Below are 17,053 nucleotides of genomic sequence, written 5' to 3'. Positions count from 1 at the left end.
CTAGGGTTGTGGTGCTCATCTCCGTTGCAAAGCTGAAGAGCCAGCGCTGTCTGAAGATGTTTCCGTGGTCATGTGGCCGGCATGACTAAACACCAAGGTGCACGGAACGCTGTTACCTTCCCACCCGAAGTGGTACCTATTTATCTACTGGCAATTTCTTGCTTTCGAACTGCTAGGTTGGCAGGAGCTGGAACTAGGGATGGGAGCTCACTCCGTCATGCGGCAACTCGGGTCTTGAACTGCTGAACTACCGACCTTCCACAACCTGCAGTTCAGCGTCTTAACCATTTGAGCCTTGCCTACGTGCTAATCCCTAGCGCCTTCTCCTTAGAAAATGGTTCACTGAAGACGACTATGGCTTCTACACTGTGTCCAGGATCCAACGCAGCTATAGAAAAGCTGCTGCTGTGGCAGATGCCATTCTTTTCTTCAGATGCCTTTCAACCCCACCAATTAATACCCTTTTTCTTGTTCCCAACACTCCTACGAATGAGATGCAACCGAGGCTGCAATGTGGCACCATCAAAGGTCTTGAACTGCAGAAGAGTGAAAAGCACAGCAAGATTCCACTTTTTATTCGCACAAATGGTTCAGATCATCTTCACCAAGAAACTCCTGTTAGCCTGTGTTTTCAGGGAGATGAATACATTAAACATACATGTGTATGATTGGGGCAACTTACCTTGGGTCAAAATTCACCCTAGGAAAGCCAAGAGTAAGAGACAAATCTCCCTTCTGCTGCTCTCACTCCTATTCCAAATAAGTTTCAGGTTTTAACACCTGGCATGGGATGGGAATCTCTCTCTCTCTCTCTCTCTCACACACACACACTCACACACACACTCACACGATCTTTAAAACTAAAGGATGAAACTCTGAGTCTGATGCAGACTCCTGGAAATTGAAAATGTCCACGAAAGCTTATGGTCAAAAACTTCTGCCAAAGGTGCCACTTGTTTATACACAAACAGATCAAGCTGCTGGACTACATTGCGCTGCGCTCCGCCCCCCCCCCCATCTACAATAGGCCGTGCGTACCTATCCCTGCGACAATTTTCTTATGCAGCGTGCCAAGTGCCATCTACTATTAAGCAGGCTCAGCGAGCACGCTGAGAACAACATTTTGGCTGGCTAAAAAGAAAAAAGAAAAAAAACCCAACAACCGGGAGCACAAGCAACTCTGATTCGCAGAAAGACAACGGACTCCAGAATGCATTGCGCGTAGCAAAGCATGCCACCCCACACAGAAACGGTTCATAGCCCAACTGGGAAATGTAGTCTCTCCGAACAGGCACCACGCCCATTTCTCCCGCAACACCCGCCTGAGGTAAATAGAGCCAAGCCAATGGGAAGTGACATAGCCACCCCAGTAACCTCCCGCCAGCCAATCGGAACTCGCCTTTTCTCTCTGAGGAGGCCTGGTTACTGAGCTCGCCGTGGCGTCATTTGAGGTGAAAGGTAGAGGGGTCAGAGAAAGGGAGTAGCCGGCTATCGTTACCGTTAGAGCGGAACCTATTGCAACCGGCGGGGAGCCGCCTGCCCGCGCCCCGCACGAGGATGGCGTTGGAAGCGGCGCTAGTGGCGGTTCGCGGGAGAGATGAGCCGGAGCGCGTCCTGAGTCGCTTCAATGAGCAGGTAAATGACAGGGGCTCGCTCGCCACGCCCCTTTTCACAGCAGCGGCGTCTCCCCCCTTCACAGAACGCTCTCCCTGCGCGCGCTCCCTCAGCCTTGCGGCGGCTGGTTAGCGCCCCCCCCCCGTTCGCACTACCTTGGCACCCTTCAGGCGACGACTGGCACCGAGTGGCCGCCAAGCGGGCGGGTCCCATTGTGTTCTCAGGTTGGCGCTAGGAGTGCTGCTATTGCTGGCACATTACGAAGCGATTCTGTTTGTGCCTCAAACCTGTAAGGGAACCCAGTGCGTTGTAAGACCACTGGGAAGACTTTGGATGCCCCTGGGGGGTGGGGGTGGGTAGGTTCAGTGCCCGCTGCCTTTATCGTAAGGCCCCCTGAGGAGAAGCAGCGTCAGTTTTTGCCTCCTCTCTTACGGTTTGTCCACTAAGCATTCCTCCTCCTGCGTCCCGTTCTTATAATGCCTGCGATATACTCGCCCTGCTGTACCAAAGGGCCTGCAGTTTTGGCGTCCTTTCATAGGAAAAGCGTTGCTTTGATTTGTTTTTGCATGGACTTGCCCCCTCCCCCCCTCCCTCCTTGCCCCTCACTGCTCCGGGAGTATCATTATTACCTACAAGCTGGCAATTAATTAATTTTTTAGAGCTCTTCTCTCTGTGCTGTTCTCAAGAGCAGGCCTTGATCCCTCATGCACTGTTTCCTGATGTGACACTATAATTAAAAAGTCTGCTGCTTGTCTTGTGTAGTTATACGGAAATAAAACAAATGCATCTTTGAAATGTGTAAACATTCAAGAGAGGTTGCAGTTTTATTCTTTTTTATGGGTCAGAATCTGATTGGCTGGGGTTAAGGGATATAAGTGTTATGCTGTGTACAGTACAGAGCAAGAAATGCTTTTCAGAATTAAAATGTTTTAAAGCAATGATCATCTGATGTGCCAGTCTTCCCATTGTATTCTAGATGCTAATGATGGAGGATTTGCCAGTATTCTGTAGACATGTCAAAAACTGAAAGCAAAACCTGACATTTGCTAGATTGGGCAGTTGTTTGTTTCTCTCTGTTGTAGATTGGCCCATTAAGCATCCTTGTTCCTGACATCCTTTGGGTAGAATGTTCTACACAAGGTTACCTTTTGAAGCTTCATCTGGCCCACAGGGTGGTTGGTTGCTTAGTTACTGGTGTGTCTGCTATGGCAACACTGTTCCACTGATCTACATTGCTTTCTAGTATGTTGTGATGATGATTAAAACTTCCTTTTTAGAGCAAGCTGTTTGCACTCTGGTTGAAATAGATCTTTCTTGATGCACTCAAATCCTTGCATAGCCAGCTGCCAGGATCAAGATTCAGACTATAGCTTGTAGTGGGAAATAATTGTATTTCCACAAAACAATCTCAAAGTGTTTGCATTCAGGCATTTCTGTCTTGACCTTCTTTCTGCTGGTTCAGCCCCCCTTCCCCCTGGTAGCTTGCAGTGAAATTTAAAATCTTAATTAAAACAATAAACTTACTAAAGAAAATGCAGCAAAATTGTTTTATGAAAATTAAACTGTTGTGCTTCTCTTGTATTGAATTTGAAAACTATTGATATAACCTTTCTTCCATTACTGAATATTTTAGTAGGAATATCCATTTACTCCTGGGTTGGAGAGTGCACCTTCCACATACTGCTGACACATCATCCTCTCAAGTTAAGCACTTGAGTCAAGAATGACTAGGTGTTGACAATCTATGGGGTAGCTGTAGGAATGTTTGCGTTTTAATCACTAAGGCTACAATCTTGTGGATCAAAAACTGGCTAATTAATCGGAAACAAAGAGTGAGTATAAATGTGCAGTTTTCTCGGTGGAGGGTGGTAAGCAGTGGGATACCACAGGGATCAGTACTCAGTCTGATGCGTCTTAATTTATTTATTAATGATTTGGACTTGGGAGTAAGCAATGAAGTGGCTAAATTTGCAGATGACACGAAGTTGTTCAGTGTGGCAATGTTCCCTCTAAGCTGAGTTAGTGTGAGCTAGCTCACAGTTTTTTAGCCTCTGGCTCACACATTTTTGTCTTAGCTCAGAAAGGATGGCTCCAAAGCAAACTGATTTATGCAGTAGCCAAATCATTCGCTCACAACTTTAATGCCAGTAGCTCACAAAGTTGAATTTTTGCTCACAAGACTTCACAGCTTAGAGGGAACATTGGTTGGTGAGAACCAAGGAGGATTGTGAGGTACTCCAAAGGGATCTGTCGAGGATGGGTGAGTGGGCGTCAACGTGGCAAATGGGGTTCAATGTGGCCAAGGGCAAAGTGATGCACATTGGAGCAAAAAATCATAAATATAAATACACACGCGGGCTCCTCTGTGGCCTCTGAGGCCAATGCAGTGGGACTGGCACAACCTGTGCCGGACCCACAATGCGCCTCGGAGGATGGAGCGCACTTCGTCATGGATTCCTGGGACGCCAAGGACCGCAACAATGCCGGAGACCGCCCCGGCACTGGGGAAGCCGAGGATGGGTGCCTGGGATCTCCATGGCGGCCACCCCAGCTCCCACCAAGGGATTGGGAGTCCCAGAAAAGAGTATCGGGGGAGGAGACGGGGAGGGCGACAGAGAGACCGCCCGAGACTAGCCCGTGCCATCCGCGGGAGAGGTGGGGCATGCACACTCGGTCTCGGCTGCGCAAAGGCTGGAGAAGCATGACCTTACAGAGAGAGGAAGGCAAGAGACACCGTGGCAGCTGGTGTCAAATCCCGGGTCTTCCCCAGAAGTGACCACGCCCGCACACATCCCGGCTCAGGAGGGGAGTTCCAGGGAAACCCAGGGGGAGGGACAGGGGGAGAAATGCACCATAGAGAAAGCGGCTGGGGTGATTGGCACGCTGAGGGAGCAATGACATCACTGAAGGGGGAAAGGGAGGTGTCACAGGGGTGGGGGGAAAGTATAAAAGGAGGGAAGCAGACGAGAGTCGGGGAGGATGTCGGTGGCAACTGGCTTGGATACTCAGAGAGACAGACAGGTTGGCTCGGCTGTTGACCCCGAGGAAGAAGGCTCTGGTAGTGACGGAACTCCAGGCTTCTTCCACATCCGAGACCCTCGCTTCCCTCCTGACTCCTCTGGAAGCACGGCTAGTGGTCCTCCAGGGCCTGGGGCCACCCCGAGGCATGACACATATTGAAAATGTCTAGACAGTGTGTGACTGCAATAAAAAGGCCAACACTATGCTGGGGATTATTAGGCAGGGAATTGAAAACAAATCAGACAGTATCATAATGCCCCTGTATAAATTGATGGTGCAACCTCATTTGGAGTACTGTGTACAGTTCTGGTCACCACACATCAAAAAGGATATTATAGCATTGGGAAAGGTGTAGAAAAGGGCAACTAGAATGATAAAAGGGTTGGAACACTTTCCCTATGAAGAAAGGTTAAAACGCTTGGGGCTCTTTAGCTTGGAGAAATGACAGCTGAGGGGTGACATGATCGAGGTTTATAAGATAATGCATGGGATAGAGCAGGCTGAGAAAGAAATACTTTTCTCCCTTTCTCACAATACAATAACTCATGGGCACTCCATGAAATTGCTGAGTGGTTGGGTTAGAATACATAAAAGGAAGTACTTCTTCACCCAAAGAGTGATTAACACATGGAATTCACTGCCACAGGAGGTGGTGGTGGCTACATGCATGGACAGCTTCAAGAGGGAATTAGATAAGCATATGGAGCAGAAGTCCATCAGTGGCTGTTAGCCACAAGGTATAGATAGGAACTCTCAGGCTGAGGCAAATGATGCTCTGTATTCTTGGTGCTCGGGGGAGGGGGGGCAACACTGCTGGATCTCCTGATGGCACCTGGTATTTTTGGCCACTGTGTGACAGGGTGTTGGACTAGATGGGCCATTGGCTCGATCCAGCATTGGCTTCTCTTATGTTCTCTTATGTTCTTAATCCAGCAGAGACTTCAACTGTGCATAAATCTGTTGATGAAACCACCATCGGCTAATGGATAGAGCTGTAGCTTCAGGGTTGTACTGCACTTACTTGATGTTCTGCAGCTGCTTTCATGGCCCTCATTGGCCCTCATTGCACAATGCATCTTTTACAGTGCAATCATAAAGTTACATCTTTCAAAGCCCTTAGACTTCAGTGGACTCAGCAGTGTATAACTCTCTTTAGGACTCCACTGGTAGATGTTTGAGGACATGTACAAACAATGCCAGAATAAGCTGTACCAGTATATCGAGTGATGCTGTATAATGTGTGAGATGTCCTTAAGGTGTGAAGACATTTGTGTAGTTTCCTCAACCAAGATCTTTACTCATTCATAGCATAACAGGACCAGTGAAATATGCCTCAGTGACATATATGGTCCTACATTCTGTACTTAGCAAAATTATTTCATGAATCACGGTTCAGTGGTAATGACCACAGTGTAGCCTCTAGTTATCCAGTAGGAAAGAACAAGTGTCCAGTAGCACCTTAAAGACTAACAAAATATGGGGCAGGGCATGAGCTTTCCTGAGTCACTGTTCACTTCTTGTTAGTCTTTAAGGTGCTACTGCTCTTTTCTACTGCTATAGGCAGGTTAACACGGCTACCCATCTTGATCTTTAGTTATCCAGTGTGAGTGTTGCTGGCCTTTGTCTACTGGATCTGTTAAAGACACTCTGCTGGGTAGAGGTATGGTAGATAAAATGAATCAGGGTAAGTTCCAGAACCTGCATTTCCCTTTAATTATATAAGGAGTGCCTTGCTGGAGCAGACCAGACTACCACACTTTCACGGTGTCCAACAATCATCTCACATGCTGGGCTTGATGATGATGACTGTCAGAGGATAGTGTCAAAACACAAGAATGGGAAATGAATCCTTACTGCCCAGGGTAACAAGTTGCCTCAGGCTAACCCTTCAGGGTAACAAGCTGCCTCAGGCTAACTCTTCAGGGAGCAGGTCTCTAGCCCTCCTGGGAGTTAAGAAGTGAGCTCTGTGAGGTAGGACACTTGCAAGTTCCATTCCAAAAACAATTACTTTGGTAGCCATAGCCAAATAGGCCGAGGTACTGGTTTTAGTGAAGTCCCAAAACCCGTATAACACCACAGAAGTATAATTAATAAGGTTTACGAAAAGAAAAGTGCAAAAAAGTACAAATATAAGAGCAGTGCAAAACAAAGAAGATAATAAATCTAAATAGATAACCTAAAACACTTATACAGGCTTTTTGGTCCTCTGACCCAGATGTTACCTGGCCAGACTGAAACATAGAGTCCAGGTATGGTTTCAAAGTCCAAAATCCAAGAGGCAGGTATTCCGACCACACAGGACCCACCTAGTCAAAAGGATGACCCAAAGGTCCTTTGTAAAGAAACAGAAGCAGCAGGTGAGAACAGCCTTTACTCAAAAGATATCTCTTGGAGCAGCAACATAAACGAACTGGAAGCAAAAAATATATATAAAAGGTTAGTGGCAGAGCGTAGATCACTTGAAACATTAGATATGACAACCATACAGAAAAATACTTTTCTCAAAACAGAAAGGGTGGTCTTTCTCACCCAAGTCTCTAAATTTCTCTCCAAAAGAGTTAAACAATGCTCTAGGGTAATTACTAAAATGAAAGATACAGTGGGCGTTGGGACCATTATAGATCATTCCTAATGCCCCCCATCTCAAGATTTCAATATTTTTTTAATCAATGCTGGTTCTTACCTGGATACAAAAATTCTTCGTTTGATGCCTTGAAAAAGGCAGGTATCATTATGCTTCGAGACCTCTGTTCTGACCATATGTTACTCACTAAGACTGCCCTGGAAATGAAAATAGGATCTTCTGTATCTTGGATGCAATACTTCCAGATCTCATATTTAAGTTCTTCCATTAAGCTTCCACATATAATGCAGCAACCTCTGACAGACTTTGAATGCCTTATCAAAGTATCATTTCAATCCAAAGAAAAGTCTAGTATCACACATTTATGGAATTCTTTTGGGGCAAGACTTAAAGAAACCTCTTACGTATCAGTCCATTTGGAACAAAGAATGTAGCCGTGAAATACCAGATGATACTTGGTCCTCCATTTGGGCCTCCTCCCCTTACCACTCCAAAATTATAGATGTGCGTATGAACTCCTTTAAATTAATTTCACGCTGGTATCTCACCCCTAAAAAATTAGCTCACACCAAAGCATCTAACCCAAAATGCTGGGAAAATTGTGGAGATGTAGGAAGTTACCTTCATTGCTGGAAATTTGCCCCTTTCTGGAAATATATACTAATAAAGGTTAAATCCATTACAAGTCTAGACCTTACTCTTACGCCAGAACATTTGCTCTTAGGAGACTGGAAACACTTGACGTGCTCATACACTCTTAGAGAAAGGTTATCTATATTAATATACGCAGCAAGAAATACTGTTGTCTTAGCCTGGAAATCTTCACAATCCCCTACAATCTCACAGTGGCATCAAAAACTATGGAAATTGTACATCATGGCGAAGCTCACAGATAATCTGGATAGCATTCTTAAGCCCTCTAGACAGTCCTACTTTTCCTCCATATGGTTACCTATTCTAGAATACTTGTTGTCTCAAGGGGAAATTCCCCAATTGGTGGTTGATCTTGGAATATAATGTTTTCTATGTCTTACTATGTGATTACACAGATATAACTCAATATAGGTCAGATAGTCTGAGTACCGTTTACCTACCCAGTGATCTAGTACGTTGTAATGGGTTTTATTTTATATTACGAATTGTATGTATACTAATCTATTCAAACACAATGTATGTATGTTGCTTGTTTGTTAATGCTTAATAAAATGTTAATTGAGAAAAAAGGGTGACCCAAAGGAACAAACAATGGCTTGAAGCACCAAAAAAGGCATAAACTAGAATGAAAGCTCTTGCTTTATGCCAGAGCGCCTGCAGCTTGCCTGATCCTTTGGCCAATCAGCTGTGTTGCCAAGAAGTGTGACCATGTACTGTAGCTAGTACGTGCTCAAAGGTGAACAACTCACCCCTGCCCAGGGTTCCTTGTGCCAATGAGATGAAATGTGAGTGTAGAACTCCCTCTTGGTCTCAGCCTTGAAGCTCCCATGATCTCATTTGTTCCTGTGTCCATCTCAACTCTTATTTCTCTCTCTGAACTTGCAAGTCATCATAACATTAGTTCCCAGAGGGGGCCTTCTGTAACTTAGTAGGCCCGAAAGCCTGAATCAGAATTTTGAAAAGCCAGGAAATAGCTAAAGAAAGTCCAGTTTCTTGACAACAACTTTTCTCCCTTGTTTGTCCACAGGTGCTCAAGCGTATGCTGTCCCCAAGCATAAAGTTTCCCTTTGGTGATCTTGGCTAATAATTAATGATAAATATATCCTTTTTTGATTTCTCTAATTCTTTTTAAAAAGCCAACTAAAATAGTGTCACCCCTACACATTCTTGTCAAACATCCTGAACTGATATAATTTTTGTGGATAATAATTTCAGAGCACTAAAGGTAACATCTCTAGTGATGAAGGGTTGCTAAATGCCAGTCATACTCTCACCCTAACCTTCCTCACTGACTTGCTGTGAGGATAAAATAGGAGAAGAGAATTATGTACACTGCTTTGGGTTTCTGTTGGGCAAAAGGTAGGGTATAAATGAAGTAAATAGGCATTGGACTGACAGTAATTTCAAAATAAAATGTAATGAAATTCTCAGAATTCCATTCCAACCAAATGAGAAGCTAGCTTATTTTCGTTCCTGCTAAAATATGCAATTTTTTAAAAATCCCTAAAATGGAAGTACATATAGGCTTAAGCTCTGTTACTTGGTTTACAGGCTGACGAAGCTTATTCTGGTGAAACAGCATGTGCCAGCTTGTTTAAGAAAATTACTGATGCTTAAAAAAATATCTTATTTATTTCTTTAGAATAGAAGCACCTTCAAATTTGAGCCTTCTGATGAAGAGAAAAGAAAGGTAAGCATATTAAGGTGCTTGTTTTGTTTCATTTCTGTATGATGCAGTGTTGTGTGTGCTTTCTACACAGGACATATAGTATGCTTGTCTTGCTTTCCTTTACACTGGAACTGTGAAGTTCCAGTAGGAATTATTTATTTGGGTTGTTCCATTGTGAAGACTGGGTTCTTTGGTGTGGAAAGTTAAACTGAATAAAATTAACAATGTGCTATACCATAAAACAAAAATTGACCTTAAAGTGAACTCTTTTGGAAAGTTGTGATGAGGGAGAACTTCTGACTTAGCCAAAACGCATCATAATGTGATAATAAACTAACTTTTGTTCAGAATTTTTTTGTTTACATGACCTTATTGAAAACCATCCAGATAACTTAAATTGATGTTCACCATCATTGTTTTTTGAGTTTCCTTGAACACAGTGAAGACAGTGAGCTATGCTTTATACACTGATATATTAAGTTGATAAATGGGAATCCCAGTGAGTTTTGGTTTTTCTATTTGCTGCATTACCCCTTTTGTCCCTCTTTGTGTACCTACTGGAATGTACAAGAACTGGGGTGGATTTGTGGTGGTTGCAGGGCATACAAAGAAAATATGGAAACTTACCTAAGTGGCAGCTGCAGGCTACAGAATGTCTGGAGAAGCTGGGCATTTGAAGTAACACTTTTTGTGCACTCCTGGAGATCATACTGCACAGGGATATATATCAGCAGGACCTGTCTTTTCCCTAGAGACTGTTAAAGTAGAATTCTAGCTTGTAAAATAACTTCTCTTTTTATTGCATAGTTTGTAAAGCTGTTGAAATAAACATTCAGAAAGAAATCCATATAAGGGCTGAACTGCATATGGTGTTAAGGGATTCAAGATGGGATCCCTGATACATAATTAAGATGCAAACAAACAGCTGTCGAGGAGAGGCAATATGGGCATGGACCATGACTCTGAGGAAATGGGGATTTAATTCTTCCCCTATGCCAGTGATACTAAGTGGCCCTTTGATAGGTCGCCTGTGGCTTTTCTCAGCACCATTCTCCAACACAGCATCTGTCCTATTTTTTAAAAAAAGTGGGCAAGGGTATTGCCCAATGGGGCTTGTGGTTGGCAGACAGTTTCCAGTTAGCACAGAGGGGTTCTAACCACCTTGTCTCTTGTCACAGCAGAGTTTAACTTGAAAGGTACTTTTAACACGGGAAAGCAATTACCTTTTAATATACAGCCTAATAATGAGTTCTTGAGAACTTTAAACCTTGCACACTGCTGTGAGTCATAAGTCTGACTTGCAAGCCCTTCCCATCCCTCCCAGACACCCAAGTACTGGCTAACATTCAGCATAGGTAGGGAGAGAAAAGCCTGCATGCCCAGAGATACTCTGGTAACTTAAAATATTAAATATTAATATAAAATATTACACTTGTAATAATTGTAATAATAGTCTCAACGATGAACTAAATCATCTAACCATGCACTTCAAGCAAATGGCTATTCCAAGAATGAAATCAGAAGAGCGATTAAACCAAAGGTAAAACAAACAGGAAAAGTGTTTTTGCCATATATCAAAGGAATCACTGATCAGATGGGAAAACTTATGAAAAAACACAACCTACAAACAATATTCCTACCCACCAGAAAAATACAACAGATGCTACAATCGGCAAAAGACAGAAGAGACCCCCTCACTTCTGCAAGGGTATACCGCATACCATGCAGTTGTGGACAGGTTTACAGCAGGACAAGAATAAAAGAACAAGAAAGACACTGCAGACTTGGCCAACCTGAAAAATCAGCAGTGGCTGAACATAGCCTAACTCAAACAGGACACATTATTTTGTTCCAAGGCACCAGCAGGAAGGAAGGAAGTTTAAAAATAAATAGGGCATGGTTTCCTGTCCTGAAAAACACAAAAGGCTCTACATCTGACAATAGCACTATAGATAAGATTAGAATTTCAACAGCCAATCCACATGCAAAAGAACCTCCTCAGGAAACAGGAAACCTCCTCAGGAAACAATTTATATACAAAAGAGCCTCCTCAGGAAAGCTCCTCCATTAGCATGTTCACCGCCTGGGGAACTCCTACAAGATAATGACTCAGTCCTACCCACCTTTCTGAGTAGATATAAATTACCTGCCTACCATTTTTCTTCTCACCTTGACACAGATCCATCTTTCTGTGTTATACCTCTGAGGATGCCAGTCACAGCTACTGCCGAAACGTCAGGTCCTACAATGCCAAGACCACAGCCATACAACCGAGAAAATCTACAACAGCTAAAAAACATCCTTGTTCACTCAGGCTTTTGATTGTTTATTTCTTTATCCTCCCTCCTCGGTATGTGGTCATTCTTGGATCCTGGATTACATTTTATACTTTTGAATTTTGAAAAGCATCTCAGTGGCCTGGGATTTTTTCCAGTAGTGCCTGTTGATGAGATCAGATATAACCTGCTCTGGAAACATGGGACAGAAGGCAGCTCTTACTACATCTGTTCCTACTGTACTGGGAGAAATATCACTAATCTTAAAGGAATATTTTGTGGCAGTTGCTCTAATGCATACACTTGAAATTAATGTGAATAGCATATGGAATAATTTATTAAGCTATCTTTAAAAAAACTAAGATGTGATTGTGTCGGATGATTTCTTTTTTAAAAAAGCAGGTCTTCTGAAAGCAGCTAAGGGTATTACGTTCAGGGTGATCTGTGAGAGTCACAGTAGATCTCTTCCCGTTCCCCTCTGCACTTGATGGGTAGGATAATTTTTCTTCACCATCCGAACAAGTGATGACCAGATTACCAAATCATTGCTTGCATGTCTTGTAAAATGGTCATTTGTACCCATCACCTGACAACTAGTGTTTTGTATGATACTGTAGGTAGCATGGCAGCATCACCCTCTGATTGATGCCCATGGGTTTAGAAGAGGGTAGCTCTGTTTAGACTGACTGTAAGTCATCTGCTGCTCTGTTATCTGAGGGCTTTCCTGGAAATGTTGCTTAAGAAGAAAAGAAACATTATCAGACCTCTTCTGATTGTCTTTTCTTTTCTTTTTTTGCTTAATACCAGACAATGTTTCATTTCCTTGGCCAGATTGCTTTTGGCTTTAGTTGGGAAAGCAAAAGTAACTGGGAGAATAAGCACTGAGGGGAAAGAGATGGAGGCCTGGCTTCCTGGGAATGCCTGTAATCTTGCATAATAAAAGTGCAAGTAGGTTTGGCTGAACTTTCCAGCTCACATATTTAAATGGAATATATCAAAGCTAGTTTTATTCAAGCTGGAATCCAGGTGCTCACTTTGGAACACCATGGCACATCCCATGATGTCATCGAGAGAACCTTGGAGTACTAGGTATGCCCCCACTCATCTTCCTCTTCTGCAGCAACAACCACCCTGCTGCTTTGGAGTGACAGAGCAGCAGGGAAAAACAATTCTCCTGCTGCTACCGTGTCACTCCCAGTCTGCACAGAAGATAATTTGGAGTAGGATGGGACAGGGGAATTCTTTGGTGGTTCAGATTTATCAGAGAAGAATTCTGCAACTGGTAAATTTGCCTTGCTTTGAAGACCGGTATTTCATGTTGCTGAATTTTGTACTCTAAGACAAAGGATTACAAATTTTGTTAGTGTCTCTAACTGCAAACTGTATACTTTGCTGATTTTCTAATAGTGCAGTCCTAAGGAGAGTTACGCTCTTCCAAGTCCCATTTAAGTCAGTGTGCTCAGATGGGTCTTATTCTGTTTAGGATTGTACTGCCAGTGAATTTACCTGAAACTTAAATTAGAGCAGGTCAGATTTTGTTTGCTGTTAAATCCATAATTGCTGTCTAGGAATAGCCAACAAAAGATATTTGACATCATTCATTTTCTTTGCTACTAAACTTCTTCATAGTTCCTACCTGGTTATCACAGGCTTCAAACATTCTTCCTTTCTCTTTACCATCATCATAGCTTGCCAACATAAAACTCTGTGGCATAGGGAGAGTTAAGGAGAAAGTGTAAAATATATTTTAAAATGCTCCTGGCTTAATTTAAGAAGAAGAAGAGATTGGATTTATACCCCACCCTTCACTCGGAGTCTCAGAGCGGCTTATTATCTCCTTCCCTTCCTCCCCCCAGAACAGACACTCTGTGAGGTAGGTGGGGCTTAGAGAGCTCTCCCAAGAACTGCTCTTGAGAGAAAAGTTCTTGGAGAACTTGTGACTGACTGAAGGTCACCCAGCAGCTGCATGTGGAGGAGTGGGGAATCAAACCCAGTTCTCCAGATTAGAGTCTTCCTCTCTTAACCACTACACCACACTGGCTCTGTTGAAATTCTGTTTCCTGTCCTCAGGCAGCCAGTATGAATTAAGCTGTTGTGATGGGCTGGACCCTTTATGATCTACCCTTTTATTCCGTCTCACCCCTACACCATGCAGCTTCCATATCTCTTTTTTCTCTCCAGTGTAGGCTTGTCCCCCGTGTCAATTCATTATCAATATCAACACCAATTCCTGTTCTCAAGAGTTGCTTGCAGCTAAGATTCCGGCTAGTCTCAAGCTGATGGTAACTTGTAAGAATGTTGTTGGCACATACAAGAGGTTGTGTGAGTTATAGAGAATGGGGAAAGCAGCTTATTTATGGGCTACTTTATTCTAGGGTTTCCCATTGATTTGATTATAATCATCCTGCCCAATGAAAAGCCGTAGAACCAGATTGAATTCAATAAATTAAAAAACATGCCTATCTCATGAGCCCCCTATGGAGAGCTTAATTAAAATCAGCTGAGAATTTTAAATTGAGAAGGCTCTGGGTCAAAAGACATAATGAACTACGAAATCTTAAACCAAGCCAAGAGAAGGCAGCATGACATGATGCCAATTATCATTTGTTTGGGAGACTAGGAACATTGTGTACTTTGGCCAATAATCCTCTGTGAGGCCTAAGTATTGGGGGCTTCTAGTGGTCTTGTCCAATGAGCTATATAAGACCCTTTTTAAAGTATTCTGGGTGAATAATTCAACCTTTTCCTCCCTTTGCTCTGCTACTCCTTATGTATTTCCTTATTGTGCCTATTTTAAAAGAAAAAAATTGCAGAGTTGTAGATTAATTCTACCATGATACTTGTCTTTTTTTCCTGAGCCTTCCTAAATGAGAGCAAGGTTGGCTGCACAGTCCAGTGGGTAGATAAAAGTGACTGACTGCATCCAGATGCAACAACAAACCATGATTTGTTATTACAACGACAAGCCTCCAGGTTCCAGCTGCAGTGTTCCTGGTGTGTGTAGCAAACCTTAGTATGCTCTTGTGCTTGAAACACAAGCCATAGATTTTTTTCCAGGATTTTGGCGCACAGCACAGTCCTAGCTTGCGGGGGTTGGGGGGGGACCACCATTATTTGTGAGTTGGATATAACAAACTGTGACCCTGGTAACTCTGGAAGTCTTCAGTTCCTGAGTTGTTTGCAATGGAAGGGTGAGCAGATGAGCGTGACAAGATTTATGGTGATATAAGATAATTTATGGTATGCAGACCGTATACAGAAAGATGCTTTTAGGTTTCCACCACACTACACCACAGGTTCTCATTATGGATTGTTGAATGTCTTTGAGTCTGTTACTTATTGTTGAGATTTTATTTTGAAAAAATATATGCCATCGATCCAGAGACTTGCTTGATAAGCACCACAGCAAATAATAGGAAGTTAAGTTGTGCAGCTGTTAGTGTATTGGGGGGTGGGTGGGAATTGAGTGCCATCTTCATAGTATACCCTTTCAAAGGGACTGCATAGTGTCATGGATTCCTTCTCATTTAGTTTGGTTGTAAGTCCTTGAACTAGATGCTGGTGGGCATATAAAAGTATAGCTGTAGACTAAAGGAGCAAGAAACTGTTTTCTGAAGAACTCAGCTACAAGTTTATGCACAATTTTTTTAAAAAAAATTAATTACTTGAGTTCTTGTAACTGCATCCTCTTAGCCAGAAAGATAATTTGTGTGTGGGAGGGACATGCCACTGTATCTGATGTCCTAGATGTTTGGGAAACTGGGAAATGATCCGTGAGTGAGAGGTTATGATATTCTTTTGTTTTTATGGGAATGTTTTATTGTGTGAATGAGGCATGATTTATTGTGTGTGCATAGGGTCACGAGAACTTTGATTAGGGACATGTGTCTGTGGTACATCCCAGAGTACAATCCTAAAATCTCTCTTTCTTATCTCTCCTCCCCTGGCATGCACAGCAACTGTGTGAAGAGATATTACATCTTCTGGATAAAGATATAAAAACATCATGCAGAGTCACCTGTCTGGAAGCTCTTCGTATTCTCTCAAGAGACAAGAAAGTTTTAGTACCTGTAACAACTAAGGAAAACATGCAGATATTGATGAAGCTGGCAAAGTTGAATTCTCTGGAGGATTCACTGGAGGATGTGACTGACTTCCCTGTCATAGTGGAAGCTTTAAAATGCCTCTGTAACATTGTTTTTAATAGTCCAGTTGCTCAGAAACTCAGTCTGGATCTGAACCTGGCAGCTATGCTTTGCAATCTGCTGAAAAAGTGCAAGGACCAACAATTTGTCGAGGACATAAAATGCTTTGATTTACGCCTCCTCTTCCTCCTTTCCCTTCTGCATACAGATATTAGGTCACAGTTGCGTTATGATCTTCAGGGATTGCCACTGTTGACTCAGGCCTTGGAAAGTTCATTTAGCATAAGATGGACAGATAAATACATTACAGCTGAAGATGAAATGTCACCCCTGTCACTGCAAGAGGCAGATTGTGCTATTGAAGCACTGAAAGCACTCTTTAATGTAACTCTTGACAGTTGGAATGTTCACAGTGAGGTAAGTTTGGACCTGAAATACTCTGATTGGATTTATTTTATGTATATGTTAAGATGATTTTTCCTGTATCCCTGCTGCAACACTAGTCAAGATAGCTTCTGTTGAAGTTTTGTGCTTAAGAGTTGGTCCCAGGGACAGCATTGTATGAATTTCACAAAAAAATAACTCAAGTTGAACTTGGAAGAGTGTCCTAAGAACCTCCACTTGGTTTCAAGTGTCAAGCTGCAGCGTAGGACAATAAAACCTATAGTGCCACTGAGGTTATGTGCAGATCTCGTTGGGAAGAGTTCTGTTTTGAGCAGTGGCTGGGCACCCCCATTAACTCAGTAATGGGTAAGATCTCAGTCTGCTGTTTCAATCTGAATTCTTGTGGTGCTTTCTTCTCTCCCCAACCAAAAGAGGGCAGAGCAAATGTACTCTTAGGACAGATTCACTTCTGCCCCCTCAAACAGTGTTTGTTTACTCCAGTAATAACATTCAGCAGTATGGCACCGTATCTCAGTAAGGCATGCCAAAATGAACAGGCCTTTATTTTTTATTTACTGTGTTTAGTCTACTTTTCTCATAGAGGCAGATTACAAAAAATAAAAGTCAGCAGTAAGTAAAAGAAAACAAATTACAGTTTCCAACAAAAATTAAAAACTACAGCAATATCCCCTTCATAAGAATGTCC

At 42.8% G+C, this 17,053-nt stretch overlaps 1 protein-coding gene across 1 annotated transcript in view; it reads left to right on the top strand.

Moving 5' to 3' along the window:
• Nucleotides 1-1,457: 1,457 nt before the first annotated feature.
• The window catches only part of RIC8B (RIC8 guanine nucleotide exchange factor B), a 49,052-nt gene continuing 33,456 nt past the window's right edge, over nucleotides 1,458-17,053 (top strand). Inside the window, exons 1-3 of the mRNA XM_015427578.1 lie at nucleotides 1,458-1,635; nucleotides 9,516-9,563; nucleotides 15,775-16,380. Coding sequence (XP_015283064.1) covers nucleotides 1,558-1,635; nucleotides 9,516-9,563; nucleotides 15,775-16,380 — 732 coding nt within the window. The 5' untranslated portion in view covers nucleotides 1,458-1,557. The remainder of the gene's footprint in view (nucleotides 1,636-9,515; nucleotides 9,564-15,774; nucleotides 16,381-17,053) is intronic.

The sequence above is a fragment of the Gekko japonicus genome, unplaced genomic scaffold (assembly GCF_001447785.1).
Source record: "Gekko japonicus isolate JY-2015 unplaced genomic scaffold, Gekko_japonicus_V1.1 scaffold28, whole genome shotgun sequence".
Taxonomy (NCBI): Eukaryota; Metazoa; Chordata; class Lepidosauria; order Squamata; family Gekkonidae; genus Gekko; species Gekko japonicus.
Note: the sequence above shows the minus strand (reverse complement) of the source record. Positions and strands in the feature narration are given on the sequence as shown.